Genomic DNA, 27,781 nt, shown 5'->3' on the forward strand with positions numbered 1-27,781 from the left:
AGCGCAGAGGGGTGTGGAGGAGGCGGTTGCAGGACCCGTGGGGGAGGCATTGAGGCTCAGGTGTCATAAGAGAAAGGGACAACAGTTGAGAAAAGGCAGCAGGGGAGGTGGGAGCAGGGGTGGACTAGCCGGAAGGAGGGGAAGGTTAGAGAAGTGGAGTGTGGAGGTGGGGGGTGTGATAGCGTGCGGGGATAGACAAGGCCGCGGTGGAGGAGGGAGAGGAGGAGACGAAGGGGTAGAAGCACTGGCTGGGGCAGAGATGAACAAGAACTAGGGAGTGGAAGGGGAGTGGAGAATTAAGGTGGCCATCTAATCCGGGTAGCAAGGAGAGGGACCTGAGGGGGAAAAGAGGAGAAGAGAGGGCAATTGGCTTAGGAGAGAAGGCAGTAGTGGAGAGGCTCTGGGTCACCGAGACAGGAGGCCCACGATGTCCACACCTCGAGCTCAGGAGCAGCCAAGCAGGTCTGAGGAGCGGCGACCGCTGGTGGCTCGAGGCCCGAGGGGTCCCCGACGATGGAGAAGGACAGCGGCCGCCGCGGTGCTGCTGGTGGAGATGCTGGAACGCGCTGCCTTCTTTGGCGTCACCTCCAATCTTGTGCTCTACCTCAACAGCTTGAACTTCAATTGGGAGGGCGAGCAGGCGTCGAGGGCCACACTCCTCTTCCTGGGCGCCTCCTACCTGCTGTCTCCTGTGGGAGGCTGGCTGGCTGATGTGTACCTGGGCCGTTTTCTCACCATCTCGCTCAGCCTGGTACTCTACCTGGCTGCCTCGGGCTTGTTGCTTACTACCATCACCTACGATGGCCGCAGATCCTTCTGCGGAGAGATGCCCTTGTCGCCGCTGGAACCCGCGTGTCCATCCACAGACTGCCCAGGTTCCTGGTCCAGTCCCTACTGCGCCACCACCCTCTACTTGGTGCTGCTGCTCCTGGCGCTGGCTGCCAGCTCTGTCAGGAGCAACCTCACTTCGTTCGGAGCTGACCAGGTGAGTAGCCAGAGGCATTGTGCCATGGAGGCCCAAGGACAATGGAGATCCTGAGCTGGAGGTTCTAGCCTCCAGAGTGACTTCAGACAAACCACTTCCCCTCTCGACACCAGTTTCCTTATATAAAAACAGAAGAGCTGCTTGCTCTCAAAACCGTCATGCAATCTTTAGTAAGATTAGACATAGCTCCCACCTCTAAGCCATGCCCCAAGCCTCAGGCCAAGTGCCTTTGATTTTTTTTTTTTAAAGACAGGTTCTCAGAGTTCCAGGCTGGCCTCCAAATGTGCAGCTGTGGAGGACCTTAAACTCCTGAACCTACTGCCTCCACCTCCCAAATGCTGGTGTGCCACTATGCCTGCCCCAGTGGTGTGTGTGTGTGTGTGTGTGTGTGTGTGTGTGTGTGTGTGTGTGTCTGTCTGTCTGTCTGTCTTATTTTGACACAAGGTCTCACCAGCCTGGTCTAGAATTCATTAAGTAACCCGGGTTGGCTGATGCCTCTCCTCCTGGCTCAGACTGCTACGTGTTGGGATTTCAGCTGTGAGCCGCCATGCCTAGCTGCGGTGGCTTTCCATGTTTTAACTTGGCCTTCTTACCTTCACCAGGCGTGGGTAGTATTGGAGTCTCTCATCTTCTCTCAGATGACAGAGAGCAGCAGGAGGGCTGGTGAGGCCTCTGAGCCTCAGGTCCCAGCTTGAACCCTGTACTGAATCCTAATGTATGGTTGGGACTTGGAGGCTGGTGCAGGAGCCAGTCAGGCCCTTCTCACCCAGCAACACCAGAGGCAGTGGGCACACATATTCAGATCTCACATGTGCCCCTCAGCAGAGGGGCAGCCAAAAATATACCTCGACTTTGGTCCTTGGCATTCCCCTGGGACATGAGGTGGCATACAGGGAAAACAAAACCAGAAAATAAATACTTGCTAAATGACGAACTTAAAGTCTTGCTGCCATGGTCCTCTTTTGGTAGCTATGCACAAATAGTACCGTTGATAATAAAATAAACTAGGAGAGAATATTATTAAAACACAGTGGCATGATCACAGGCAGAATGCAGAAACAGTCATAGACAGGCGTGGGGAAGGCAAGGATGCGCAGAGGGACCAGTAATGCTGACAGTGTGATCAGGCCACTGGGTGAATCATACTTTCTCTCTAATTCATTCTGTTTTCCTCAGACAGCACTCTTAAGTCAGGCAGTTTCCAAATGGTATGTCTTTCAGTTGGTATCCACAGCCTGGCACCTCACAGTAACCGGTGTACTTGCCGAGGAGTGCCCTTTTTAGTAACAAGTATTGTATTTGTTTGTGTGTGTGTGTGTATGTGTGTGTGTGTTTGCAAGCATATGTGCACATGTGTCAGCAAATGCATAGTAGAGGTCAGCAGCATGTGTCGGGTCCCTTGGAACTGGAGATACAGGTGTTTATAGACAGCTTGAACCTCAGGCATTCTTCTCTCTCTCCCATTTGGTGTTGACCAGTAGATTCCCAATACTTGCCAAAAAGAATGTCCCATCTTCTACTAACTTCATCCTTTTATTGACATCCCACTGCTTACCCACTCCCAGCTGCCCTGCAACCCTGGTGTAGATAGTGGTGGCCAGCTATTACAGAGGGCTGGCAGGCAAGGAACAAGCTTATTCTACAAAAGAGAATATAAAGGGTGGTTTGTTGATACTGAGTGTGTTGCGAAGAACAGCTGGCAGGGGAGTAGATGGTATGCCACCTACAGTACAGGGTGATGGTATGTGGGTCTCCATTTGGTTAGGGGAGTCTCCTTATGGGCATTTCCTGGCATGTGATTTGCGCCCCCGTGAGGGAAGGCAGCCCAGATTGGTAGCGTACAGTTCTGGAAGGTTACACAAGCTGCTGTGTATAGAACGTCTGATTGCGCAATATCACCTACGCAAATGAGAGCCATGCAAATTTGGGCAGTTCCTCTTGATCGAGATTCAGCCCCATTAAAGCTCAGGTCAGAGGACAGCTCTGTCAGCTCAGAGAACTCTGCCACTAGCAGTTTGGGATTCTTAGACCAAGCCTATGAAAATTCCCTAAAGGAGGCCATCTCTGTTTCTGATCTCTCATCAATTCACCTTCAAGGGCCTCAGGCACCAAGCACCTCTTCTCTCTTTCCTTCTGACGGCAGAACTGGTTGCCCAGAGGCCAGATCACTGAGCCTCCTGTGACATCTGTAGCTTTTACTCAGTGAGCTGTCTCTTCAACTCGGGCATTGATATTTCGACATAAAATCACTGTCCATAAGATGTATACTGTTTCTATGTTGGCAACCATCACAACAACCATTCATTGTGCTGGAATTCTTGATTCTCAGCTGGTGAGTGGCTTCAAAGCAGACTTTGGGTTGAGGGCTCCTTTCCTGTCCCCATAATTTTTACTGTCTTGGTATCCTGCTTCCCAGGATAGTGTAGAGACACTGGATTAGCTTGAGGCAGGGTAGACTTTACTGGATTTGAGTTCTTTAAAGATGGTTCTACTGGCCAGGTGATGATGGTGGCACACTCCTTTAATCCCAGCAGTCAGGAGGCAGAGGCAGGTGAATCCCTGAGTTCGAGGCCAGCCTGGTCTACAGAGTGATTTCCAGGACAGCCAAGGTTACACTGAGAAACCCTGTCTCAAAAAACAGAAACAAAACAAACAAACAAAGAAAAATGGCTCTACTGCGGTGGAAATATGGGTGGGGCCACAGGATTGGGTGTGCCAGAGCACAGGACAGGCTGCTGCAACATTCAGGAGGTTAGGTAGTCGGTCTAGGGATATGCGGAGCTTGGCACCATCTGGGAAAGAACCATGCATAGGTGCTGCAAGTTTAGCAGAGTTGCTGATTTCAGGAAGGGCCATCCATCATTCTCCACACGGCATTCGCTTACTCTGGAAGGACTCATTTATATCCCGCATGGGCTGCCTGGCCGGCCCCTTCCAGTTACACTTGTCATCTGTGCTTACTTCCAATTAATAAATGGAAGTAGCTGTTCATAATGGGGTGTATTCAATTTTCTGCTTGACGGTCCAGGCAAGGATTCCCAGTAAGCTGACATGGCAGTGCCCCTCCTTCCTTCTCCAAGGGAGAATCCCAAAGGCAGTGCAATTTTAAGCACATCTGTATGAATTATAATTTTACATTTGGATAAGGGGGAAAACATTTTTTTTGCTTTTTCAGCACAACAGCTGCAAGGAAAGCGTGGGAGAATCCTCTTAGTAAGTGGAATATGTATTCCGTGTTGGAAGGATGGTGATGAATCCTAAGATTTGGTGGTTGTTGAAAGATGACTGTCAGCCAGCCTGGTACCACAGACTCGGAATCCCAGCTATTTGGGAGGTTTAGGAAGGAGGATGGCAAGTTCTGCAGAAGCCACAGAGTAAATTCAAGGTCAGACTCCACAACTTAATGAGAGTCTGTTTCAAAATAAAAGTCAAAGAGTGCTGGAGATGTGTCTCAGTGGCAGAGATATGTGTAGCGTGTTTGAGGCCCTTACTTGGATCTTCAGCATGGAAGGCAGAGGGTAAACGGGTAAGAGTACACGCTACGAAAGCATGAAGACCTGAGTGAGATCCCAACAACCTGTAAAAAGCACAATGTGAGGTCTGGAGAAATGGCTCTGAGGTTAAGAACACCGACTGCTCTTCCTGAAGACCTGGGTTCAATTCCCAGCACCCACATGGCAGCTTACAACTGTCTATAACTCAATTCTAAGGGATCTGACACCCTCACACAGACATAAATGCAGGCAAAACACTAATGCGCATAAAAAGAAATAAGTTTTTTAAAAAAGCACAGTGTGAACACACATGCCTGTCACCCCAGTGCACACACATGTAGATAAACCCTAGCAATACATGCATGTATGCACATGCACGCATGCACATACACACATGCACACATACACACACATTGATAAACCTCAGTATACTTGCACACAAATGCACACACACACATGCACACACATGTGCACAAACAAGAATGTAGAGAGTCATTTAAGAAGCACCCCCCCAGTTCTTCTGGCTTTTCAGAAAGAAGGCCTGGGCCTTCCTACTGAGCTGCTGAATCAGAATCTAGGGGCCATGGTCTGGGAATGGGAGTGAGGCCAATGCAGCTAGCCAGAGACAGCAGGACAGAGTAGAGGGTCTACTATATGTAGAGTGACCTAACTCCTGGGATGAGATCTGCCCTTGCCAGGGGGCCTGAGAAAGATTTCTTTCATAAGGTCAGAGCTTGCACCTAGAACCACCTCCACCCACCTCCTATTTCTCCTTCTTTGTCTGGCCACGCATAGAAGGGAGGTTAGCACATCAGAAGGGGTAAGCTCCATGCAATACTCAGTCTGCAACTCGATCTTCAGAGAAAATTCTTAACCAGTCTCGGTCTAATCTTTCAGTGGTAGGCATTCATCACGTTTAATAGTGTGGAATGAACAGAGACTTTTATGGACATTTTGCTGATTATGAAAGCAACGCACAGCACGGGCTGTTCAAAGACAAAGGGATAAATCAACCAGAAGTGAACAAAATGGCCCTGAAGACATCTGCTGCATGGCCTAGTTGGTGGCAGTAAAAAACAATTTGTGTCATGAGCATATAAAAACATCTGGGTAAAAGTGTTTCCATCGTTAACTGGCTCTCAAGAGAAGGGCGTATGTTTGCATGGACTGGAGAGGTTGTTCAGCAATTGACTTGCTTACTGTGCCAGCATGAAGACCAGAGTTTGGGTTCCCAGAACCCACACAGAATGCCAAGTGGACTTGGTGGCCTGCCTATAATTCTTGTCTTAAACAACAGAGATGGGATCCCCAGAACAACCTGGCTAGGGAGATGAGCCATATTGATGAACTCTGGGTTTGACTGAGAGACCCTGCCTCACTGAATAAGGTGCAAGAGTAATTGATACATCTGACCTCAAACCTCCATATGTGTATGTGCACCCCTGGACATGTATACCTACATACATACAAACATACATGCAAACATATGCACACCACATACATGAAAAAGTATATTCATTATTCATTTAGTGGATATTTATTGAATATATATTTAGTAATCAGAGATTAGGAATATGCTTATTTGCTGACCCCAGAAGCATCCCTGAGGGATGTATGAGTATAGAGGACTTCCTGTGTCCTCCCTCACTCTCATCTCTGGCTGGATGGCAGGTGATGGATCTCGGACGGGATGCCACCCGCCGCTTCTTCAACTGGTTCTACTGGAGCATCAACTTGGGTGCTGTACTGTCCCTGTTGGTGGTGGCCTTCATTGAGCAGAACATCAGCTTCCTATGGGGCTACGGGATCATCGTGGGCCTTGTAGGCCTGGCATTCTTCATTTTCCTCTTTGCCACCCCTGTCTTCATCACCAAGCCCCCAACAGGCAGCCAAGTGTCATCTATGCTGAAGCTTGCCTTCCAAAACTGCTGTCCCCGGCATCCTTCCAGGTAACAGAGGGTAAAGGCTGCCAAGCCCCCTGGGGAAAGCCAGATGCAGCTTGTTGGGCTTTGGGTTCTGTTTGAGGGGTGGCACTGATGAGAACCTGCCCTCCAGGTGTCTAAGGACGGTGGTTAAGGTGAAAATGACGGGGGTGCTGCTGGTGCAGGTGGCAGTGGTGTGGGGTGATGGTGGCAGTGGTATTACTGATGATCTTCTAATTAGAAATCATAAGAACTGGGCTGTGGGGATGGCCCAGTCAGTAAAGCTTGCCTTAAAAGTACTAGGACCTGAGTTTCATCCCTAGCCCCAATAGAAAAATGCCCTTCATGGTGGCACAGAGCTACAATCTCAGCACTGGGGAGGTAGAGACAGGTGAGTCCCTGGGAATTGCTTAACATCCTGTCTAGCCTAATTTGTGAGCTACAGGCCAATGAGAGATCATCTTAAAGACGGCAGATAGCATTCCTAAAAATGATACCCAAGGTTATTCTCTGGCCTCTACATGCACATGCATACATGGGCACCTGCACACACACACACACACACACGCGCACACGCACACGCACACACACACACATTTAAAACCATGTTAATAGGGAGAAGGAATTAAGAAAGACACTCAGTGCACCTCCAGCCTACCCAGGAACGTGCAGCACACACTGTTCCAATCTCATTCTGTTGCTGTAACAAGCACAGCGATCAAAAGCAGCTCAGAGGAGAAAGGGGCTTATTTTGGCTTACAGGTTACAGTCTGTCGCTCAAGAAAGTCAAGGCAGGAACTTGAAGCAGAAACCATTAAGGAACACTGCTAACACTGCTTGAGGCTCGCCCAGGCTGTGTAGGCTTTTTTTTTTTTTTTTATAGAACCTGCCTAGAGAATGGTTCCCACCACAGTGAGCTGGGTCCTCCTACATCAATTAAAAATCAAGATAATTCCCATAGACACCATGGCCAATCTTAACTGGACAACCCCCCGGTTGAGACTCCCTTCTTCAGGTGACTCTAAGCTGTGTGAAGAAGTTGGCAATTGAAGCTAACAGAGACACATGCACACGTGAACTGAGCACAGAAGCATTCTCTCTCTCTCTCTCTTTCTCTCTCTCTCTCTCTCTCTCTCACACACACACACACACACTCACACACACACACATTCACAATTTTAAGAAGGAAAAGAAAATGCAGAGCACAGTGACGGTCTTGGCGGCAGCAGTGGGGATGCATGATGGGATTGGTAGTAAAAACAAACACTGCTGGTGGGCCTTATGGTGACAACCAGGACGGGTGGTAATGTGATGGCCACAGTGATGCTCCCCAAGATAGGAACTGCACATTGGAGAGGACTACACTGGCATTATTTCCTTTCTTGAGTCTCAGAGGATGACACTTTTGGACAAGAAAAGGATCAGATAGTCTCAGGACAAAAGACGAAGAGCAAAGGTCAGAGGTGTAGCCATACCTGATCTAATTATTCCAAAATAAACAACCCTGTTATCAGGTGAAATAGTCTTCAGAAAGTAATTTCATGGCTCCCTATCTCATGAGCTCATACCTGAGAGAAACTGATTCCAAGTGTCCTTGGAAATGATTGGTAGTCTACTTCTGTCCGTTCCATCTGGTCTGATTTTTGAATGTAGTTTGTGTGTGTGTGTGTGTGTGTGTGTGTGAAACGATTACTTATATTGTTGTATTATTAAATAAAATTTGGGAGTCAGATATCGGGGTAAAAACCTGATTGATCAGAGAAGTATCAGAGAAGTGACCAGTGACCTCTCTCTCTCCTTCCTCCATCCAAAAGGACTGTGAATCTCTTTAAACCCCTCCCTCCTACTTTCTGTGTCTCTCTATGTTCTGGGTTCTCTAAAACCTCTATGGCTGGTTCTGGTCAGATAGTAGCTAACTCTGCCCTCTGATTCAAGGATTCAAGGTAAACTTTATTGGCAGTTATCGGGAGTATCAGAGTGTGATCAAATTATCCCACAACGTGTGTGTGTGTGTGTGTGTGTGTGTGTGTGTCTGCTTACAACATGCATATAGAGATTATAGGACAATTTGTGATAGTCAGTTCTTCCTTCTACCATGTGGGGCCCAGGGATCAAACTCAGGTCATCAGACTTGGTGGCAAATGCCTTAACCTATTCCCCTTGTTGTACCTCCAGTCTCTGGGTTTCTCTGTGCAGCCCTGGCTGGCTTGGAACTCACTTTGTAGACCAGGCTGGCCTTGACAGCAGAGATCCACCTGCCTCTGATTCCTGAGTGCAGAATTAAAGGTGTGGATCACCACCATCTGGCTCCAATCTCTTTTTAAATTAGCTTACAAAACAGCAGAGCAGGTTTCCTTCTGGCGTTTTCATACATCCTTCCCCCTTCCTCATCTCCCTGACCCCACTCCTTACTGTACCCTTCTAGCCCCTCTTCTCCCTTCCTATCACGTGTTCTATTACCCTTCCTAACCTCTCATTAAAGCCTCTTCTTTTAAATTCTCTCCCAGTCCCCTTTCTAGTTTCCTAACATCTAAACACACTCATATATACATACACATATGCAATAGTTAGCAGGTGGGATTCACCTATGACAAAGATCATGAAGCATTTGTCTGGGCCTAGGTTACCTCACTCAGTATGATGCTTTCCAGTTCCATCCATTTTCCTCAGATTTAATAATTTCATTATTTACAGTTGAAATAAATTTTATTGCATAAAATTACCACTTGTTCCAAGCAAATCTATCTCTAGTTCCAGGCTGGGCCCACATCCAGCCGGGGTCAGTGGAATCTCGAGAAAAGGGTGATGCGCCAGCCTTCTTCCCCAGCCTGCTGGGTTGCTGGAGGTCAGTCCGTGAAGTTACAGGTGCCGAGGAGTCTGGTGGTTTTAATTAGCCGTTACTGCCTCACAAACCACGCCGCAACTTTCCACTCAAGCACCAGCTTTTCATTCTCTTTCAAATGCTGTGGGCAACTACGGTTAGCGGGGCGTGTCTTCTGCTGCTCTCAACATCTCCAGGTTACTTGGGAGCTTTAAAGGGCTAGATTCTAGCACATTCTCACACGGTGATAGGAGATGGTGAGCTCAGAGCTCAGCTGGGACTGATGGTAGAAACCTAAGTCCCCCCCTTCCCTTGGCCTCCTTCCCGTGGCCTCATCTGTAACTTGTACTTCTCAGGGATGGTGTCTGGGATGGGAAAAAGGAGCATTCCAAGGAGGAATGTTCTAGAAGGTGGGTGGCAGAAGCAGCTGTGGGTTTTCTTAAGGTTCGCAGGTTTTACAAAGCATGGCATCACATCAGTCTCTCTCTGTTGAGTAGAGTCACAATGCCAGGCTGGATCTGGCAAGAGAAACAGATCACAGCACTGTTGAGGAACAGCACTGATTGCTGGGAGCGGGGAGTTCATGGCAGCTGTCCCTGAAGAAGACCAGCTGGACATTTTCCTTTTGGAGTCTCAGGGGACAGCTTAGGGCTTTTGGATGAGAAAGGTTCAGAAAGCTTGAGGGTAAAGGGTAAAGGTCGGAGTGCTGGTCAGACTATCTGGTCTCCTGGTGATGGTCCTTCCATCTCCGCCTCTCTCTCCACTCTCCAGCTCACTACTAAGTTCCCTGAGGTTAGACCTGGGTCAGCAGCAAGGGAGTTGGGGTGCATCAAATCTGTGGGAGACTGAGTTAGATTGTGTTGGGACTCCTGTGGTTCTCATGACAAATGGATGCCACAAGTCAAAAACAAAAACAAAATCCCTGAAAACTCTGCTTTCCTCCCTCTCTGGGTTTACTCTCCTTCCCCCAAACCCAAAAGCTGTTTATAGCTTGAGAGTGGTGTAAGTCTGATGGCCACTCGTGATAGTTTGGGTGGCATTGATGACATCATCACTAGTGGGGTGACGGGAAGGGTGATGGAGTTGGTGTGGAGGTCCTTACGGTATAAATGGAGGGGAGGAATGGCTAAGATCCTCGGGAATCTGGGAACTGGTTCTCTCCATCCACTGTGTGGACCCTGGGAATTAAACTGAGATTAAAGGCAAATGCCTTTGCCAGCTGAGTCATCTTATTGGCCCCTCAATGGGGATCCTGGAAGGAGGATGGCTGAGGTAGAAAGGGTGACTTTAGTGCTAGAGAGAGCTGAGTTGTGGCTGTCTTTTTGTTTCTCTCCTGTGGCCTTACAGAGACTCTGAAGGTGCCCTTCTGCTGCCTGACCAGAGGTCTCACCCACGGGGTCCTTCACCACAAGAAGACATGGCAAACTTCCAGGTGCTGGTGAAGCTCCTGCCTGTGATGGTGACCCTCGTGCCTTACTGGATGGTATATTTCCAGGTAGGCACCCCACCTTCTGATCTGGGGCCTGGCATCCCAGCCCCTCATAGGCTCAGCCTTTGCTGTAAATACCTGCGGTATTACCTCCCCAGGGTAATGGTGTATGTGTGTGTGTGTACATGCATATACATGTGTATGTGTCCATGTGTGTGCACATGTGCATGTGTACATAGACTTAATGTGCATATGAGTTATGTATGTGCACCATATATGTGTGCATGCATTTTCACATGTGTGGAGCCAGGGCAGCAACTTAATCCTGTAGTTGGATTTTTCTTTGGACCTCCAACTCACAAATAACAACACAGAGATTTAGTATTAATAATGAAAGCTTGGCCTTAGCTTAGGCTTGTCCCACTAGCTCTTATAACTTAAATTAACCCATTTATTTTAATCTACATTCTTTTGTGTGGCTTGTTACCTTATCCTCCCCATATTGCCATGCTGCTTTCTCTGCCTCTCACTGGCGACTCTGCCTTCTTCCCAGAGTTCTCTCTCTGCCTGGAAGTCCCGCCTATACCTCCTGCCTAGCTATTGGCTGTTCAGCTTTTCATTACACCAATCACAGCACTACATTTTCACATAGTGTACAAATCTCCCACAGCCTATTCCATTCCCAACCCTCACCCCCATGTAACAAGGCCATTGCTTCTCACACCCTCTTGTTGGATGGAGAAAGCCTAAGATAGGATCGTAGCCTGTTACCCTAGGGTGGCACAGACTGTCCCATAAGATACAGGAACACAGTGAAGATGTCCATACCAGCTGTCAGGATATTGACAGTGGCTAACAAGTAGCTGCTGCCCTGGGTGACCCCAGAACAACCCCTGGTCTGGTCCCCTGCCAGGAGTCTCCTGGAACCCCTCCACTTCGTGACAGCTAGAGTACCAATGTCTGGTATAGCAAGGGGCAGGGCTACCAAACCTGTTCCTTTCAGCGGCTGTGTCCAAAGCCATGCTGTGTCAATCTTCAGGACTCAGCTTGGCTTCAGTGTCAGACAACAACTCCCAACGGAGACAGTCATGTCATTATTCCCCCATTTCACTGAACACTTATCCATACCCACCCTGTGTAAGGCATGGAGACACAACAGGAAGGTCATCTGAGCAGCTGCAGCCAGGCTCTGGGATATGTCTATGGTTATTGCTCATAGCCTAAGGACATCAGAAAACCTCATCACCAAGGCTGACTCTCAATATGAAGTGGATTGGGAGTGCCTTTTCCTGCCTGGGGGAAGGGCCAGCTGCCCAGGGATACTGCTGAGGAATACCTGCCCCAAAGCCTTCTGGAGCCAGAGGTCCAGTGACCAGCTCTAACTCAACCTGCCTCCATCTCTCCACAGATGCAGTCCACCTATGTCCTGCAAGGTCTTCACCTTCATATCCCCAACATCTTCCGGACCAACCCTACCAATAGCTCCTTGGCTCTGAGTGCAGAGAACAGTAGCTACAGGGTAAGGGAGTAGGTGTATGGTCAGCCCCAGCCAGGCTGGGAGCATCCTGTGAGAACTGCCTACACCCCACCCCCAGCCCCTCAGTGATGTGGCATGCTTAGGACACAAGAAAATAACCAGCAGGATGGAGGAACGTGTGTAATATCCAGTCCCTCTCACAGCACGACCAGTTGCCCACAGGACCTCAGGCTTGGTGTCCCCCACCCTGACATGCTGCTGCTCACCTCCCAGTGCACACACGGGGCCCTATTCTATCTGCCTTCCCACTATTTCCCTGGGACCCTTTCCACGCTGCGCTCATGATGGAAAGTTGTGTACCAAGGAAGAACTTTGCCTTCCCTGATATAATCCTGTCCCTTAGTTACACAGCTGAGAAGACTTGTGAACCCTGGGGGATGGAGGTGGGACAGGAGCACTAGCCCTGGGTTACTCAGGGGCATGGTCCAGCCCAGAGCTCTTTCTGCTCTGCCAACCTGTCTCCTGGGCCCCTCCCACGCAGATCCCAGAAGCCTGGCTCCTGCTGGCCAATGTTGTGGTGGTACTGGTTCTGGTCCCGGTCAAGGACCACTTGATTGATCCTCTACTGCTGCGGTGTAAGCTGCTGCCGTCAGCTCTGCAGAAGATGGCCCTGGGCATGTTCTTTGGGTTTACTTCGATCATTGCAGCAGGTGCGTGGTACATCATTCAGACCTTGAGTTAGGAGTCTGCCTTCAAGACGCACAGTATAAGGGAGTACATGTCTCTGGGTGTAATGGTGCACACTTATAGTCCTTGGCTCTCAGGAAGGTTCAAGGCCAACCTGAGCTGCATGAGACTGTCTGAAAACTAAGATAGATAGATAGAAAGGAAGGAAGGAAGAAAGGAAGGAAGGAAGGAAGGAAGGAAGAAAGATAGATGGATGATAGATAAGTAGAGGCTGAAGAAATTAAAGCTAAATGAGCACTGTCTTATTGGTTCATGTGCAGCACAAACTAGATGTGGCTATCTAATTTAATTTTGTCTTATTACACCCTCAGTAATCTCAGGGGTTTTATTGCCTCTTGGGTAAGGGGATGGAGTCTCCAAAAGGCTAGGTGAGTTGCCCAGGTTTTCACAACAAGCCAGTGTGGGAGAGCTAGGGTTTGAATGCAAATGCCTATGTGCTTGTGATTCGTTCACCAGGGCCAAGAGGTCTCCCAGGTATTGAAGGGGAGAAGACAACAAAACTAAGGCCGGGTTGGAAACACTACCATAATGCCTAACCTTGCCCCGGAGGAGTCATGTGATCTGATGGAAAGTAGGCCAGCTGAAAACCAGATAGACTGGGACAAAGATTCAGTCCCAACTGCTTATTACCTGTGTGGTTGTAGGCTGTTGCTCAATCTAAATTTCACTTTCCTCATTTGCAAAGAATGTCATAACAGACTCCAGATTAATAAGAACTCCTGTGAAATAAAAAACCTAGCTGAGCTTCCTAGTGGCCAAAGCAAAAAAAAAAAAAAAAAAAAAAAAAAAAAAAAAAAAAAAATTGGAACTCAGGCTCTAAACTGCCTGGGGTGGTCTGACTGTACTCTTTTGCTCCCCACAACTCTCCAGGAATCCTGGAGAAAGAGCGCCTAAGGTACATCAAAGGCAACCAGACAGTGCCTCAGTTGATTGGGAAGGACTTGTACTACGCGGCACCACTGTCTATCTGGTGGCAAATCCCCCAGTACCTGCTCATCGGCATCAGTGAGATTTTTGCCAGCATCCCAGGTATTCTGGATTCCCTCCCCAGCTCTTAAACTGGTGTTGAGCTCTGCTTGGGTGAATGTCCCTCTAGACCAGGAGGAACCATCAGCATAGCATTCTGGCTTCTGTATGGAGGGCAGCGGTGATGCCGAATGAGGTCTGCCTCTGTTCCGGTGACGTCGTGAGGTCGTGAGGTCGAGGGACTTTCTAGCACTGGGTTCAGGCTTGAGCCAGCCCATTGCAAGACCCCGGGGAGTTGGAGGCTAAAAGGCGCTTTCCATATGTCCCCTGTGCTGTGGATTCTGCCTTTGTAGTCATTGTTCCTTCTGCCCCTTTCTTCGAAAATCCCCTGGGTTGGGTGCTCTTCCCTTCTGGAACTCAGCACTGTGTCCTATAGTGTGTGCATGGACACATGCATGCACACACACACACACACACACACACACATACACACACTCACACTCTCTCTCACACACATACACATTAGTCAGGAAGCCAAAATTACAAGAGTTGGGTAGGCTCTCCCACTCGGCTGTGGAGGGAATTCTAGGCCTTGATAAAACTGACCCTGTGAATTTAAGTTGCAAACAAAAAACCACCAGTCTTGGACTGGGGACTGGAGAGTGTGGCTGGACTGTAAGGTGGGGAGGGGTGAGGAAATGGGACCAGCATGAGCCAGGGATGGAGGGTGTGGTGGGGAGCAAGGGCTGGAGAGGGGATTGTGGGGAGGACAGTCACAGTGGGGCCAATGGCTGAGCCTGGATGAGGGAGTTTTCCGAGGCCACCCTTCGATCCTCCCATCAGTTCTATAGGAAATGGAGGCCTCCAAGAAGTTCCAGAGAGCGGGCAGTTGTGGCACACGCCTTTAATCCTAACAGAGGCAGGCGGAACTCTGAATTTGAGGCCAGCCTGGCCTACAGAGTGAGTTCCAGGACAGCCGGGCTATAGAGAAACCCTGTCTCACAAAAACAAACAAAAGTTCCAGAGACCCACTCAGCCATGTGTGGGTGATGAGGTCAGGGCCCAGGACAGAAGAGACAGGAAGGGAGGCCAATGGTTGGGAACTATTTCAGATGCTGAATGAAAACGATTTGGTGGTGGTGTGGAAGGTCGGCACAGAAAATGGCTGAGGAAAAGCCGAAGCAGCTGCTAAGAGGTCACACAGACCCCATCACTGGGGTGCCCAGGAGGAAGGAGACTAGTCAGAGCTCTGGGTAGCGTTCATAATGTCCAGGGGGAGGTGCTCCATCAGACGTGGATGAGAAGGGCAGATAGAATGTGTCATGTCACAGGCATGCAGACGCTGTCAGTCATGGGGACACACTGTCCAAGGGAGTTAGGATAGAGGTTTGGAAAAGAGCAGGATAATGTGACTCCCCGACACTGGGAGGTTAGCAGTGGGGTCCATCTCTCCAGCCCAAGTCCCTTCCTTCTTTTTCCCACAGGTCTGGAGTTTGCCTACTCAGAAGCTCCACGCTCCATGCAGGGTGCCATCATGGGCATTTTCTTCTGCCTTTCGGGGGTAGGCTCACTATTGGGCTCTGGCCTGGTGGCCCTACTGTCCTTGCCTGGGGGCTGGATGCACTGCCCCAAGGACTATGGTGAGTGAGAGGGAACCCCCAGGAGAAGGCACGGAGGGCAGTGTAGGGATGGGATGAACAGTCATGCTTTAGACTCAGTGGCCCTCAGAGGCACCTTCCCGCTTCCGGAACTCAGCCATTACTGACTGCTAAGTGGTCACTTTCTCCCCTGGTGTTTGGTTCAAGTCTCCAAATAAAGGAATAGGCGATACACTGAGAGACACCTGGGGAGTTACAATATCAGGCTCTCTACCCAGTGCTCTCAGACCACACCCACAGGTGTGTGGCTTTAGTCCCTCCCCACCCACATGTCAGCCTTCCTGTCCTCAGGGAACATCAACAATTGCCAGATGGACCTTTACTTCTTCCTGCTGGCCGGCATTCAGGCTGTCACAGCTGTCCTGTTTCTCTGGATTGCTGGTCACTATGAGAGGACTCGTCAGAACCCAGCCTCCCAGAGTATATCCAGCAGGCTCAGGGGCTGAATCCAGCTCCACCTACCCGGAGAGACAGTGCCATGGCAATACCAGCTGCGCCCATTCTCTTCTCATTTATTCTGTACCCAACATTAGAATGGAGTGGTTCCCATAAATAAGGGGCATGCACCCTCCCTCTTGACCATGGTCCACGACAAGGGGTGGGGTGGAGGGGACCTGGGTTCGTGTCCCCAAGGGGTCCCAGCAGGGGACTCGGATCAACAAGCACCAGAGGATGAGCATGAGGCCCAGGTAAGAAGTCCAGTCAAACATCCCACTGGTCCCACTGCCTGGGTTGGTGGCTGAAGCTGTACCATGGCAGGCCAGGGAGTGGTCAAGAGCTGCCTCGGATCCTCTCCATGTAGTTACGAAGCTCCTCCGGGTCCTTCAGGCCCATGTCTTCGCACACCCAGCGGATATCCTCCTCACCTGCCACCAGGATGGACTGTACAGCCGGGGCCCCTACAGGCTCCTCGGGCGGCTGGGCTGGGGGTGCTGGTGCAAATGTCACAAACTCTACTCTCTTTCGACGTCCCCCAGCGTCTTTGCGGGCCAGGGTGCTTGAGGAGCCAACGGTGCCCTCTGAAGCACTGGGGGCCACAGTTGAGGCATCCCCTCCTGCCCCACTTTCACAGGGGCATCCTCCCTCCCCCTTGGGTGGGCCCGGGGAGGAGCATCGGTCCAGCTGACGACTCAGTTCCTCCTGATTGGTGCCCAGCCAGACCCAGTTATGGGGCTGGGGGGAGGAAGGGTCCGTAGCGCTGTCGGGAGGCTCTTTGCGCTGGTAGCGCAACACAAAGACTACACCATTGACCAGAAAGATGAGGATGGCAAGACAGAAGATACCCAGCAGAGCATACATCCCCAGCTCTAGGTCGGTGACACGCTGAGGGGCAGGCACCATCTCTTCCTCGTCTTCTTCCTCTTCTTTGGCCTCATCCTCTTCCTTCCCAGCTTCTTCTTCTGCCCGCTCAAACTTGCCTCTGACATCCACATGGCCCCCCATACCACCTGCTACCCGCCGCTTTCCCCCCACAGTGGCTTCTGTGAATGGTGGACTCCGGGCGGGACTGGATGGAAGGGCAGGCGCTGGTGTGGGCAGAGGGGGCAGCCCCAGCCAGGCAGTACCTGAGGCCAGGGGCACACGGTGGCGGCCCCGGCGACACGGTTCGGGTGGGTGCAGAGCCACGTGTAGGGGCAGCCCTTCGGCACCCACCCCACTCACCACCACACCAAGTTGGGCTCCCTGCTCTTCAGCCGGGAGGACGGCACTGGGCTCCTCAGCTGAGACCGACAGTCCCAGGTCACTGCGGTCGTAGAGCTCGGCAGGGGCCAAAGTGTGGTCAGAGAAGGACAGCCACAGGGAGAGGGCCACCTCCTGCAGGGCACACAGACACAGGCAGAGACACGCGAGGGCACGCACGCATGCACACACAAACCACTCCCACAGTGACAGGCCACACGGAAGAAAAAGCACGGAGGAAACAAGAGACACAGGCAAATGGACAAAACACAGGGAGAGAGGGGACGCGTGTCAATCACCTGTCTGCCACTAAGCCCAGGAGTCTGAGTCCTTAAGAGAGCCTAGTGAACCTCCCAATGCCATGCTCCAGCCAATCTCTGCTGGACCACTTCCAGCCACAGAGAACTCACTACCTCAAGGGAAGTAGTCCTTATTTTGAAAACCCTAGAGTAAGGGGTCCAAGTACCAGGACCTACTTCCTCCCCTCCTCCTCCACCATCAGCCCCCATCAATAGCTGTTGACCATGCTCCCTGATCCCCAGCCATCACCTGCTTTGGGGCTGGAAGAGCTGACTGGGCCCAGCACATGGCTGTGACCTCCCCAGGGTGGGATGTGCCTCGGCTCAAAGCCAGTGAGATGCCCATCACGGGCTGCACTCGCAGCTCCAGCATTGAGACCTTGTCGTCTGTCACAGCCAGTGCCTGCTCCCCCAGGATGGAGTCAGAAAGCGGGGAACGAACCTAAGAGTGGGAAGCAAATGAAAGTTGGGTTTGGGTGGGGTATCCTGCACAGTCTCCCAGCATCTCTATACTCTAATACACTAATAAACTCCAATCAACAGCAGAGGACAGGGCCCTTCTGGTGGCCTCTCCCCACACACCCTATCCCCTCGTCCTTCACACCTGCCACACTTCCTGCAGAGAACTCCATTCTCACTCAGCCTCCTAGCCCTCCTAGACCTGTCTTCCCAACCCCTACTACAGTCTTCATACCTAACCAGGAACATTCTGGGGACACGGGGCACCTTGTGGAAAGGGGGCGGAGTCTTGCTCTTTAGCATCCCCTTTGGTGACTCACCTCAATAGAGGTGACTCCAGGCTCCCGTCCCACTAGGATGCGGCCGCCTTCCAAAGAGGCTATGCGAGGATCTTGCACATGGGCGTGGGCTGCCACGAGGTGAGTCACATCCAGCAGCCAGTCAGGGCCGAGTAGGTGAGTGAGGCGGCGGCCACCGTCCAGCGGATGGGCCACAAAAGGTACCAGGAAGCGCACACCAGCTCTCTGGTACTGCAGGCGACAGCCGCGGGAGCGCCGCTCTGCCTCTTCAGCAGCAGCCTCAGGTTCAGGCTGTCTGCAGGGCGGAGCATCAGTGATGGGCCCGCCCACTGGAGACCACGCCGTGCCCAAACTCCAAACCCAGCCAGGCCCTAACCAGCCACCCATCTAGAGGTTCTAAATTGAAGCTTAATGCCTCAGTTTGCACAAATGACAAAGCAAGAATAGTAACCAGAGGCGCCTGACTGGTGTATGCCTCATGTTCTTCAAACTTTGTCCTGAATACCCAAGTCTTTCTGTTCAGGTCCCCATGTTGCATGTTGACAGGTAAAATGTGCCTATCTATGCAGTTGGATACCTCTGGAGTGGGAAGGTGACAAGGCAATGGGTGACAACTCCGTTTCTACAGGGCATGAAAGCTACCTTACTTTGAGAGGCCTAGGCACCTCATCCTTGCCCTCAAGGTCTGGTGAGCCTCCTCATTACCCAGTATAGTTCATTTTTACAGAGTGCAGGCCATTCAAGGCTTTGGGGTAGAGTAGTGAACATTCTCAGGGATGGAGTGTGGAGCTGGAGAAGGATGGACAGAAAACTGAGCAAAAATAATTCGTATGTATTATAGCCAACAAGGAAGCTGGGGGAGAGGGGCTATGGAGGCTGCCAGTTGAACTACAGTGCCCAGCGTTCTGGTGGTCAAAGGTAGGTGACGGCTAATATCATCAACCTGACAAAATCCAGGATCATCTATGGGACAAATCTCTGGGCACGACAGTGGGGTAATTTTTTTCCTTAATAAGTTATTTTTATTTTATGTGTATGGGTACCCTGTCTGCATGCATGTCTGTGTGAGGTGTCAGGTCCCCTGGAACTGGATTACAGACAGCTGTGAACTGCCATGTGGGTGCTGGGAACTGAACCCGGGTCTCCCAAAAGAGCAAGCAGAGCTCCAAACTGCTGAGCCATCTCTCCAGCCTGTGAGGCAGCTTTGTAATAGGGTAACCAAGGTGGGAAGACCAGCCCTAACTAACTATGGGCAGTGCCATCCCATCAGCTTGGGTCCCAGTACTGAGAAAAAGGAGAAAGTGAGCTGAACACCAGTGTCCATCCCTCTGCCTCCTGACTTGGAATGCAATGTGGCCTGTCCAGCTGTCTAAACCCCTGTCACTATAGCTGCCCCAGCAGAATGGGCTGTGCTTTTAACGGGGAGCCAAATAAACCCGATTCTTAAGTGCACAGTGTTTCAGACCCCAGCCTGGGTCCATGGAGGTGCTCACTGTGTATCCTCAGGCCCCGAAGGAAGTCACCAAGTCCTATGGCTCCTGCAGGCTGGCACTCACCCTTCCGCTGGGCCTGGGACCCGCCAGCCTCGGATCTGCTCCAGAGTCGAGTCTGTCAGCTCAATGTGCAAGGGCAGCAGTGGAGCCCACACGGTCAGCCTCAGTGAGGCCCGCAGTCGGCGCCACCAGAAGTCCACCCGCACTCCCTTGGCACCCCGACTCTCCTGGCCAGCCACGAACACGGCGTCACAGGCCTCAGATACCTATGGAACAGCAGAGATGGACCGAGACACGAAGAACAGGCAGTAAGATGGCATCACCTGCTCTAACCATAAGTAGGGCTACAACTCAGATTCAATTCTGTATGGCATAGAAATGTGTGTTGTGGTGGCCTGGATAGTGGCTGTTCTTAGTCTAGATATTTTGCTGTGCTAAAATCCACCCCAGAGGTACTGGACCATACTTTGGCTTCTCCAGCAGATGAGCTGGGCCATTTACACACACAGCCTTCCTCCTAGCATGATCAGGACAGAGGTGTCACTGTTAGCCCCTCAGTACCAGTCTCAGACATTGGTGCTGGAGGTATCTAACAACCAGATACAGCTAAGTGGGTGAAGGCTGAAGGGCAAGACAGGTCCACCTACCCAGGGGCCCCCAGGGTGCTGTTCCTGCTGCCTGGGATCTAGGTCAGTGCATCCTCATTAAGACCTCAAGATGAAGAAAGCTGTCTACCCTCTTAAACTCACAGGTCATTACAACAGTGATTATTATGATAATCTTCATCAAACGATAAGAGCAGTAACTGCTGATGCTTCAATTCTTGCTATCTGCTGGATACTGTCTTAGAGACTTTTAACTCTTCCAACAGCCTAATATGTTAGAGTTGAGGGACCAGGGGCTTGGAGAGGCTAAGAGACTTGCACATAACCACACAGCTAGTTTATATCAAAGAAGGGCTGCGATGATTCATATTGTCAACTTGACAAGATCAAGAACTCCTTAGGAGACAAACCTCTAGACATGTCTGTGAGGGAATTTCTAGATTGAGTTCACTGAGAAGAGAAACCACATCCTAAGAATGGGCAGCAACCATGGGCTGGGTCCCCTGCCTCGTCCCCCGCCCACCACCTCCGAATAAAAAGGAGAAATCCTTTTTTCTCAGCACCAGTATTTCGCTCTCTGCTTCCTGACAACAGTGCCACGTGACCAGCTGCCTCAAGCTCCGAACCTGTAGCCTTGAGCAAACTCCTCCTTCCTGAAGTCACCTTCCTCAGGGATTTTGTCACAGCAGTGAGAAAAAGAACTAACGCAGGTCTTTACAAAAATGTCCTGACTTCAAGGGACATGCATTATTCCAGCTCAGCTCCCTGTCCGGGGCCGAAATGGACGACAGACAATGAATGTGGGAATAAGCTTAAGGCCGAACTTTCAGAGTTAGCACTTTTAACTTTAGTTACACTTTACTAGACAGATGATTGGGACAAAAAAAAAAAAAAAAAAAAAGGGTGACGTCACACAGCCCTGAACATGAAGTTTGTGCTTGAGAAGCCATTCTCTTGGAGAGGTACTACAGGAAGGAACAAAGCTACGCATCTCGCTGCCTATGCTCACACAGATGGGCGCTGCCACTCACCTGCAGGACCTGAGTGTTGGCTGACTCACAACCAATGTGCTCTGTCACCTCTTCCAGAGCTCCCCCACTGTCCACAGTGACAAGCCGCACCGGGATGCGCTGGGGCACTCCTGTCAATGGAGCTGTGTTCACCAGCTCCTCGGCCTGCGGGTGCAAGGGTCATTTAGTTTCAGAGTTCTCACCCGGGGTTTCTGGGATCAGGCTTCTATGGGTCTGGGCCCAGATGTTAGCCTCTTACCTTGGCCAGGGGGATGAGGGCTCTGATATCCCGCTCAGACACCAGGATCTCCCAGACCATTTTGTCTTTCTCTGCTTCGGGGGCCTGACCTGGGTATTCCAGCTGCCACGTGACTGGGCGAGTGACTGCCACACCCCCACCAGTGCTATTCTCCACCGCGAAGTCCACCCACAGGAACTCAGACAGTTCAAGGGGACTGCTGGCAGAAGAGAGAAGAGCTGAGTGTTGGCCAGATGCCAGTTATCATCTATGTTCATAAGCAGTCTCTATAGTTATCCCCATTTGATTGACAAGAAGATTAAGGCACAGAGACCATGCAGCTCTCCTAAGATTACAGTGCAAAGTGACAGAGCCTAAACCTCCATCCTGGCTACAGAGCCCAACTTGGCCTCCTGGCCCCTCTTAAGAACCACAGAGCCACTGATTTATAGCCCCAAATGCTCACTGAGGGCGGGGGGCATCCACTGGCCCTCCACACCTGTTCTCTAGCATTCTAGGACTAGAACTCTCTTTTGTGCCCACCTGGAATCTGGTCCTGCAGGCCCAGCGCGGTGACAGGTGATCAGGCTGGTGTGGTGCTTTGAGCCCTTGAAGCGGTCTAACTTAGCAGTCCAGACGGCGGGCTGGGCTGGACGGGCAGCAGTCACCTGCAGCCCTTTCTTTACCTTGATCCTGCAAAGAGCAGATGGGTTTTGGTGGAGATAAAGACTGAGCTGCAGGTTACGGGGAAGGGTGGAAAGGCAGACAAAGAGCTGAAGATGTCAGTTTCCTGGCTGGCTTTCCTCCACCTGGAATTTCTTACTATCTCTCTCAGAAGGACCTCACTTCAAGACAGGTCACATCACGTTCCTTCCTCTACCACCCCCCACCCCCCCGAAAGGCCACTCTACTGCCCACAAGCTGGCATTCCAGAACCTCCAGGTCCTCGCTCAGCCTCAACAGGGGCAGTGACATCTCTCCATCTCTCCATACATTCTGGGCTTGCGCCACACCAAGAATTGTCCCTCCCCAGCCCAGCACATAGTCATGACCCCAGGCCTTTGCTCAGACTGCACCTACAGTCTAGTCTGCCTTTCTTCCCAAACACGATTTCTTGTAGGTGTTAGTAAATGGCTTTCTCCCTTACTCTGCCCACGGACCCAAGTTCTCAGGGCACTTCCTTCAGCCACACCCCCTCCCGTGCTATTTAATCTAGTTCATGCCCTCCCTCTGAGTCCTTGGTACAGATGGGCGCTGGGCCTTCCACCTCTGTGCCACTCTGGTGTGGAGACACAGGACTGGTACTGTAATATCTGTGGACTCAGCGGATGAGTGAGCCTGAGTGGGCATGACGCGTAGGAAGACACGTTGGGTAGGACTCCCGTATACCCACCCTAGGGTGGGGGAAAAGTGAAACTACAGATCCTTGTCAGTTTCACTGACTGGGGTGGAGGATGCTTTGGTTTAACGTCCTACAGACAAGGACATATAGAATGTTGCTGTGCAGGAGTAGGCTTTGTCCAAAGCGCCAGCCCCCCACAACCACAGTAGCAAGCAGAGGACCCTGTGGGTGGTCGATCCCCATAGATACCTGTATCGTCAGCATTTGAGCATACCCCAGCACTGGACACTACACTTCTCGGGCCCCACGCCTCTCCTACTTCATCTACCACAAGACATAAAGTCCCGTGGAAGCTTCCCACTTCTGGGCTGTGATCATCACAGGGTCTTACAACTCTCTGCTGGGAACATTTATGCAGACCTCATGGTTTGAAGAGGCCAAGAGCTCCAGCGAGGACTGCAGGAGAAATGGATACCTATTGTCTTCACACTCAAGTTCCTATCCCCTCCTCCGCCCGTGAGGTCCCAGTGCTCACCGAAGGGTAAGAAGACTGGCCGTGAAGTTGTGTCGAAGCAGGAGGGTGGCGGTGAAGAGCTGGCCAGGCCGCATGGGCACATCGGGTGCCCGCAAAGTGACTGCTTCATCCAGAGGTACCTCCTGGTACTGTGGGGGGTCGGCTGGGTGCAGCTCCACACCACCCACTGGGAGAGCCTGCTCCCCGGGTTCTTCCTCTGTGCCAAGGCCGCAGCCCCCAGGTCCCTCGCCTGCAGGCTCCAGCGTGTAGGCCAGTTCAGCCCTTGTGGTGGCACTTTGGGAGAACCAGTGAGACGGGAACTGCAGTTCCACCACGCAAGCACCCAGGGATGGCTGCAAACACAACAAAGGCAGAGGTTGTGGTTGGCCCTGGGCAGGGTGGGAAGGAGGCTTTACTCCCTTGCAGAGAAACCTAAGCTGGAGAGGTCTATGAAAGGCAGAACCAAGGAGGTTTGCCATGTGCCACAATAATCTTGGGACCCACCAGGTCTAGCGTGTAGAATAATACTCTGTAGGTCACGCTTCTGATCTCCAGGACAGACTTGTAGCAAAATGGGACAATCTTGACCACATCCAGGACCTGCCTAGAGCTCAGAATATCAGAGCAAGAAACAGATCGCCTGTGGGTCTTTGGGCCTAACTCCACAATAGTAGAAGTAGAACCCACAAAAGTTTGAGTTTCCACACACAAAGATTGATGGCTCTGTTACAGGGATTCTTACATTTGGCTCATTTATTTCTTTTCCAGTTCCTATTGGTGGGAACTATTGTTAGTCTATTTTACAGATGAGAAAAACTGAGCCTCAGAGGGATTAAATTATGTGCCCAAAGTCATGCACCATGGACTGAAATTCTTAAAGGAACCTCTCCTAGGGCTATCAGGACCCAAAACAGAGCCGGGGGGCTCATGCCCTAGACTTCCCAGACTGCAGTAGAGTTCTTTCCTCTCCACCCTGGCACCACACCTGTATGGCACAGCAGCAGAAACACTCACCTGGAAGCGGCAGGCTTGGTGGGCAGTGCCTGCAGGGTGCGTGGCGTGTAGTCGGGCGCAGGGCAAGCTGCCAGGTCCTGGCGGCCAATCCTGCCCTTTAAGGTGGAAGAGGACACGGGCATAAGGCTCTGCTGGAGTCACAGCTGCTTCCACTGAAACAGCCCTCACATCCCAAGGGACAGGTCGCCGGTGGGGCTCAGTGACCCTAGGAGGGACCACCTGGAAAAGAACGAGGCTGCTCAACTGCAGGGTGGGGTGGAAAGGCAGATAACATGATAGCCACAGACGGGATCTTAGCACGAAAGGAGATTAAGGGCCTCAGTCTTCCCGTGGGAAGAATGGGTAAAGCTGTCTATTGCCATACCCCCCTGACATACCAAATCTTGCCTGATTTCATTAGTTAAGCGAGAATAGGTCTGGTTAACGCTTAAATAGAAGAACGAGAAGAGCCCCAGAACCCCAGACAGCAGAACTCATGAGTCTCATTTGCCTGGAAGTCACTGGGCCCTATCCTTACCTGCTGAGTGGCAAAAGGTGGGTAGGAGGCCCGAAGAAGTGGCTGTGCCCTGGGCCAGGGCTGCAGGAGCAGAAAGGTCTCAGAGCGGGAGCCCAGAGAAGAGTTGGCAGGTGGGTAGTGGCCCACCTGCTGCACACGGAAATGCTCAGGGGCATCCAGGAGTTCCAGGGCCACTGGCAAGTAGATGGGGTCCCCGGCGTCTTGGTTACTGCCAACTGAAGAAGAATGGGGGTAGGTATGGGATGGTTTTGGAGCAAGCAGAGGTTGAGCCGAGCGCCATCCTCACTGTGGGGCTGCGTAGGAGAGGGAGAAATGGGCTACAAAAGTACCATGTCCCAGATGTAGAGGAATAATCCCATTTCACAGATGAGGGGACTGAGGTACAGGGAGCCTCACAAAGGCAGTTTGAGAGTCAGAGTTTGGAAGTAAACTTCCCTACAGATCCTTCTGCCTTCCAGAGACATTGCCTTTCTCTCCAACAGAGGCTTTTCAGTGTCTCCCCTACATGTGCCTACTACCTGTCTGCCTCAGATACCACGACATTAAGGGCAGGACTCCTGCACTGGGGTCTATTCAGTGAAAGATAGTTCTGAGCTGAGCTTTGTAGAAATAGGGACGTTTTGTGTCTGAGTCCTTTGGTGTAATTGGACATCACCTCCAATTTTACCTATTGCCACGGCACACCCACACCAAACTTCCAAACTTGATCCCTTCTTCTCTGCCCCAGCTGGAATGAGACTTGGGGAGAATACCAAGGAGGTCCATGAGGCTACTGGCACTAACCAAGAGTGGGAATCACAAACCCGAGGAGATGGAATACTCAATCACAAAACCCACTAAGGCTGTATTGATTTGTCCTATAATCCCTAAAGAGTAAGCACTTAACCCCACACAGATTCAACTTTACATGTATTAACTCTTTCTGTTCTCACACAGTTCTGTGGATTAAGTTCTACTATGACAAACTCTACTTGATGGGTTTGGAAAATGATCTGTAAGGGTTCTCCTACCTAAGGATCTCTTAAGATGGACCTGAGAGGCCAGTAAGGGATTCACCACCAAGCTACCCAGCCTTTCTATCCAATGCAACACCATTATGCCATGTGAGCTTCACTCCTAAACAGTGTCACCACCCTCCTCAGGGCCAAGAGCAAATGCTGCTTGCTCAAGGAAGCCTTCTGTGGTCATTCAGTCTGTGCCCCTCGCTAGACCCCTTGTTCCGGCTCTGCTTGCTGCTGCTGTTCTGATAGGGAATAATTCTCCCGTGGTCCAGACTACCTGGATCCACAAGTACAGACAATATGCCTGGATCTGCTGCCTCTTCTGAATTAGCCTTCTGACAAACCACAGAATCTGTCTTACTCATTCTGGAATTCCCTCATCTCTCCCTGGAGAGGCTTCCGGGGAGCCCAGGGAGCTGACGTTCTTTCCTAGCTGTACACCATGAAAGACTGGCCAGTAATCAACATCTTGAAGCCTAGGTATCCTCAGCAGTAGAGGGGGTGGGAGTATTTCGTGACCTGTGAGCAGGGGAGGGCTTTGTAAACTGCCGTAGAATCCCACGGGAAGTGATATTGTTGGTGAGCAGAATGGTTGACAAAGCTTTCCTCCCTCCCCTTTCTGGAGAGGTTATTAGGGCTCCCACTGGGTCTGCAGGGTGGGGAGCATGTGTCTGAAAGAAGTTCTAGAACCAGCTCCCTCTCGGCCCCACAGTAGAGCTGGGATGGTGGTGGTGGTTGGGATGGGGGGACACCCTTCCCCAGCATCACCATCATCACTCCCATAACCCTAAGGGTAACAAGTGAGTGACTGCTGACCCCTGGAGTGGCTCCAGTCCACCTTCTAATTCACTGCTTCCATAATTACAAGATGCTCAGGAGCCCAACTCCCACGGACTCCCATGGTCTCCCATCACTGGGAGTCCAGCTCTCTTGATGGGGGCAGGAGGATAGAGAATGCTTCACCATCTCCCAGTCTTCCATAGCATCTTCCACCTTACAGCCCCAGCTCATGTCAGGCACGAGGTAGCTGCTGCCCCTTACCCAGTGATGGGTACACCCACAAAAGCTCGGAAAAGCAAGGCTGGGACTCTCCCTGAAGACTCCAAGGTCAGAGATCTCCTTGGGACAGGGAAAGAGAGACGCACATCTCTCGGACCCCAGGCAAAGGTGCTGTTTTGCATTCCTGGGACTGGCGGGCGGGCTGGTGGAGGTTAGAAAAGCAGGTTGGGGGCGGGGGTGCACCGGGAAGCAGGGCAGCAGGTTAGACGCTGGAGCTGGAGAGGAGGATCGCTGAGGAGTTGGGACCGGGCAGGTGAGGATGGAAGAAAGAAGACTTTAGACCCAGGTAGGCGCATCCAGATGATGCACAGGGAAGAAGGCAGAAGAGCAGCTGGCTGGGAATCGGTTTCCCAAGGTTGGACCTCTCCAGAACATCACTCTGGGTTTTAGTTCCAGGGCCCAAAGACTTGAGGGCACATCACTGGCTCACGGCCTCAGCCGAGCCGGGTCACTCCTCCCCTCCCTTCCCACTGACCTCTCATGACTTCCAGGGCGAGGGCCACCAGGAGGCAGAGCCAGGCACCATAGGGCCCCCGAGGGGCCGCAGCCGCGCATCCAGCCATCGAGGCGCGCATCCTTTCCATCGAAGGCGGGTTCCAAGCGCGCGGCTCAGGTGCCTGCTTTCCGGCCCCGCATCTCACGCGCCTGCTCCGCGCGGGCCCCTCTTGCCAGCCAGTTCCCTGCGCCCGCCCGCGGCTGCTGTTCCCAGACAATGGAGCGGGAGCAGTAGGGTGGGAGGGAGCGCAGGCACA

At 51.6% G+C, this 27,781-nt stretch overlaps 2 protein-coding genes across 3 annotated transcripts; one reads left to right on the forward strand and one right to left on the reverse strand.

Moving 5' to 3' along the window:
- The first annotated feature begins 151 nt into the window (after positions 1 to 151).
- Slc15a3 (solute carrier family 15 member 3) lies at positions 152 to 16,070 on the forward strand. Its single transcript, XM_038335279.1, has 8 exons — positions 152 to 985; positions 6,151 to 6,428; positions 10,570 to 10,717; positions 12,060 to 12,170; positions 12,670 to 12,838; positions 13,746 to 13,904; positions 15,326 to 15,481; positions 15,791 to 16,070. The coding sequence occupies exons 1-8, from the start codon at positions 428 to 430 to the stop codon at positions 15,943 to 15,945; spliced, it is 1,734 nt and encodes a 577-aa protein (XP_038191207.1). The 5' UTR covers positions 152 to 427; the 3' UTR covers positions 15,946 to 16,070.
- Tmem132a (transmembrane protein 132A) lies at positions 15,970 to 27,722 on the reverse strand. Of its 2 annotated transcripts, none has more exons than XM_038335269.1 (11): positions 27,505 to 27,722; positions 24,970 to 25,184; positions 24,453 to 24,671; positions 23,460 to 23,791; positions 22,126 to 22,275; positions 21,604 to 21,799; positions 21,366 to 21,509; positions 19,793 to 19,995; positions 18,258 to 18,531; positions 17,729 to 17,920; positions 15,970 to 17,314 (listed from the first exon to the last, which is right to left on the reverse strand). In XM_038335269.1, the coding sequence occupies exons 1-11, from the start codon at positions 27,611 to 27,613 to the stop codon at positions 16,271 to 16,273; spliced, it is 3,078 nt and encodes a 1,025-aa protein (XP_038191197.1). In that variant the 5' UTR covers positions 27,614 to 27,722; the 3' UTR covers positions 15,970 to 16,270. The 2 variants fall into 2 exon arrangements, with proteins under 2 accessions (XP_038191197.1, XP_038191188.1); XM_038335260.1 differs by having other exon boundaries at positions 21,604 to 21,802.
- Positions 27,723 to 27,781: the final 59 nt, after the last annotated feature.

Source organism: Arvicola amphibius, chromosome 1 (assembly GCF_903992535.2).
Source record: "Arvicola amphibius chromosome 1, mArvAmp1.2, whole genome shotgun sequence".
Taxonomy (NCBI): Eukaryota; Metazoa; Chordata; class Mammalia; order Rodentia; family Cricetidae; genus Arvicola; species Arvicola amphibius.

Coding starts and splice junctions, on each gene's coding strand:
- Slc15a3 (XM_038335279.1), top strand. CDS start 428: ATGTCCACACCTCGAGCTCAGGAGCAGCCAAGCAGGTCTGAGGAGCGG. Junction 12,171..12,669: donor CAGAGAACAGTAGCTACAGG/GTAAGGGAGTAG, acceptor CCTCCCACGCAG/ATCCCAGAAGCCTGGCTCCT. Junction 12,839..13,745: donor TACTTCGATCATTGCAGCAG/GTGCGTGGTACA, acceptor ACAACTCTCCAG/GAATCCTGGAGAAAGAGCGC.
- Tmem132a (XM_038335260.1), bottom strand. CDS start 27,613: ATGGAAAGGATGCGCGCCTCGATGGCTGGATGCGCGGCTGCGGCCCCT. Junction 21,510..21,603: donor CCCTCATCCCCCTGGCCAAG/GTAAGAGGCTAA, acceptor TTGCACCCGCAG/GCCGAGGAGCTGGTGAACAC. Junction 17,315..17,728: donor CTCTTCCAGCCCCAAAGCAG/GTGATGGCTGGG, acceptor TGTGCCCTGCAG/GAGGTGGCCCTCTCCCTGTG.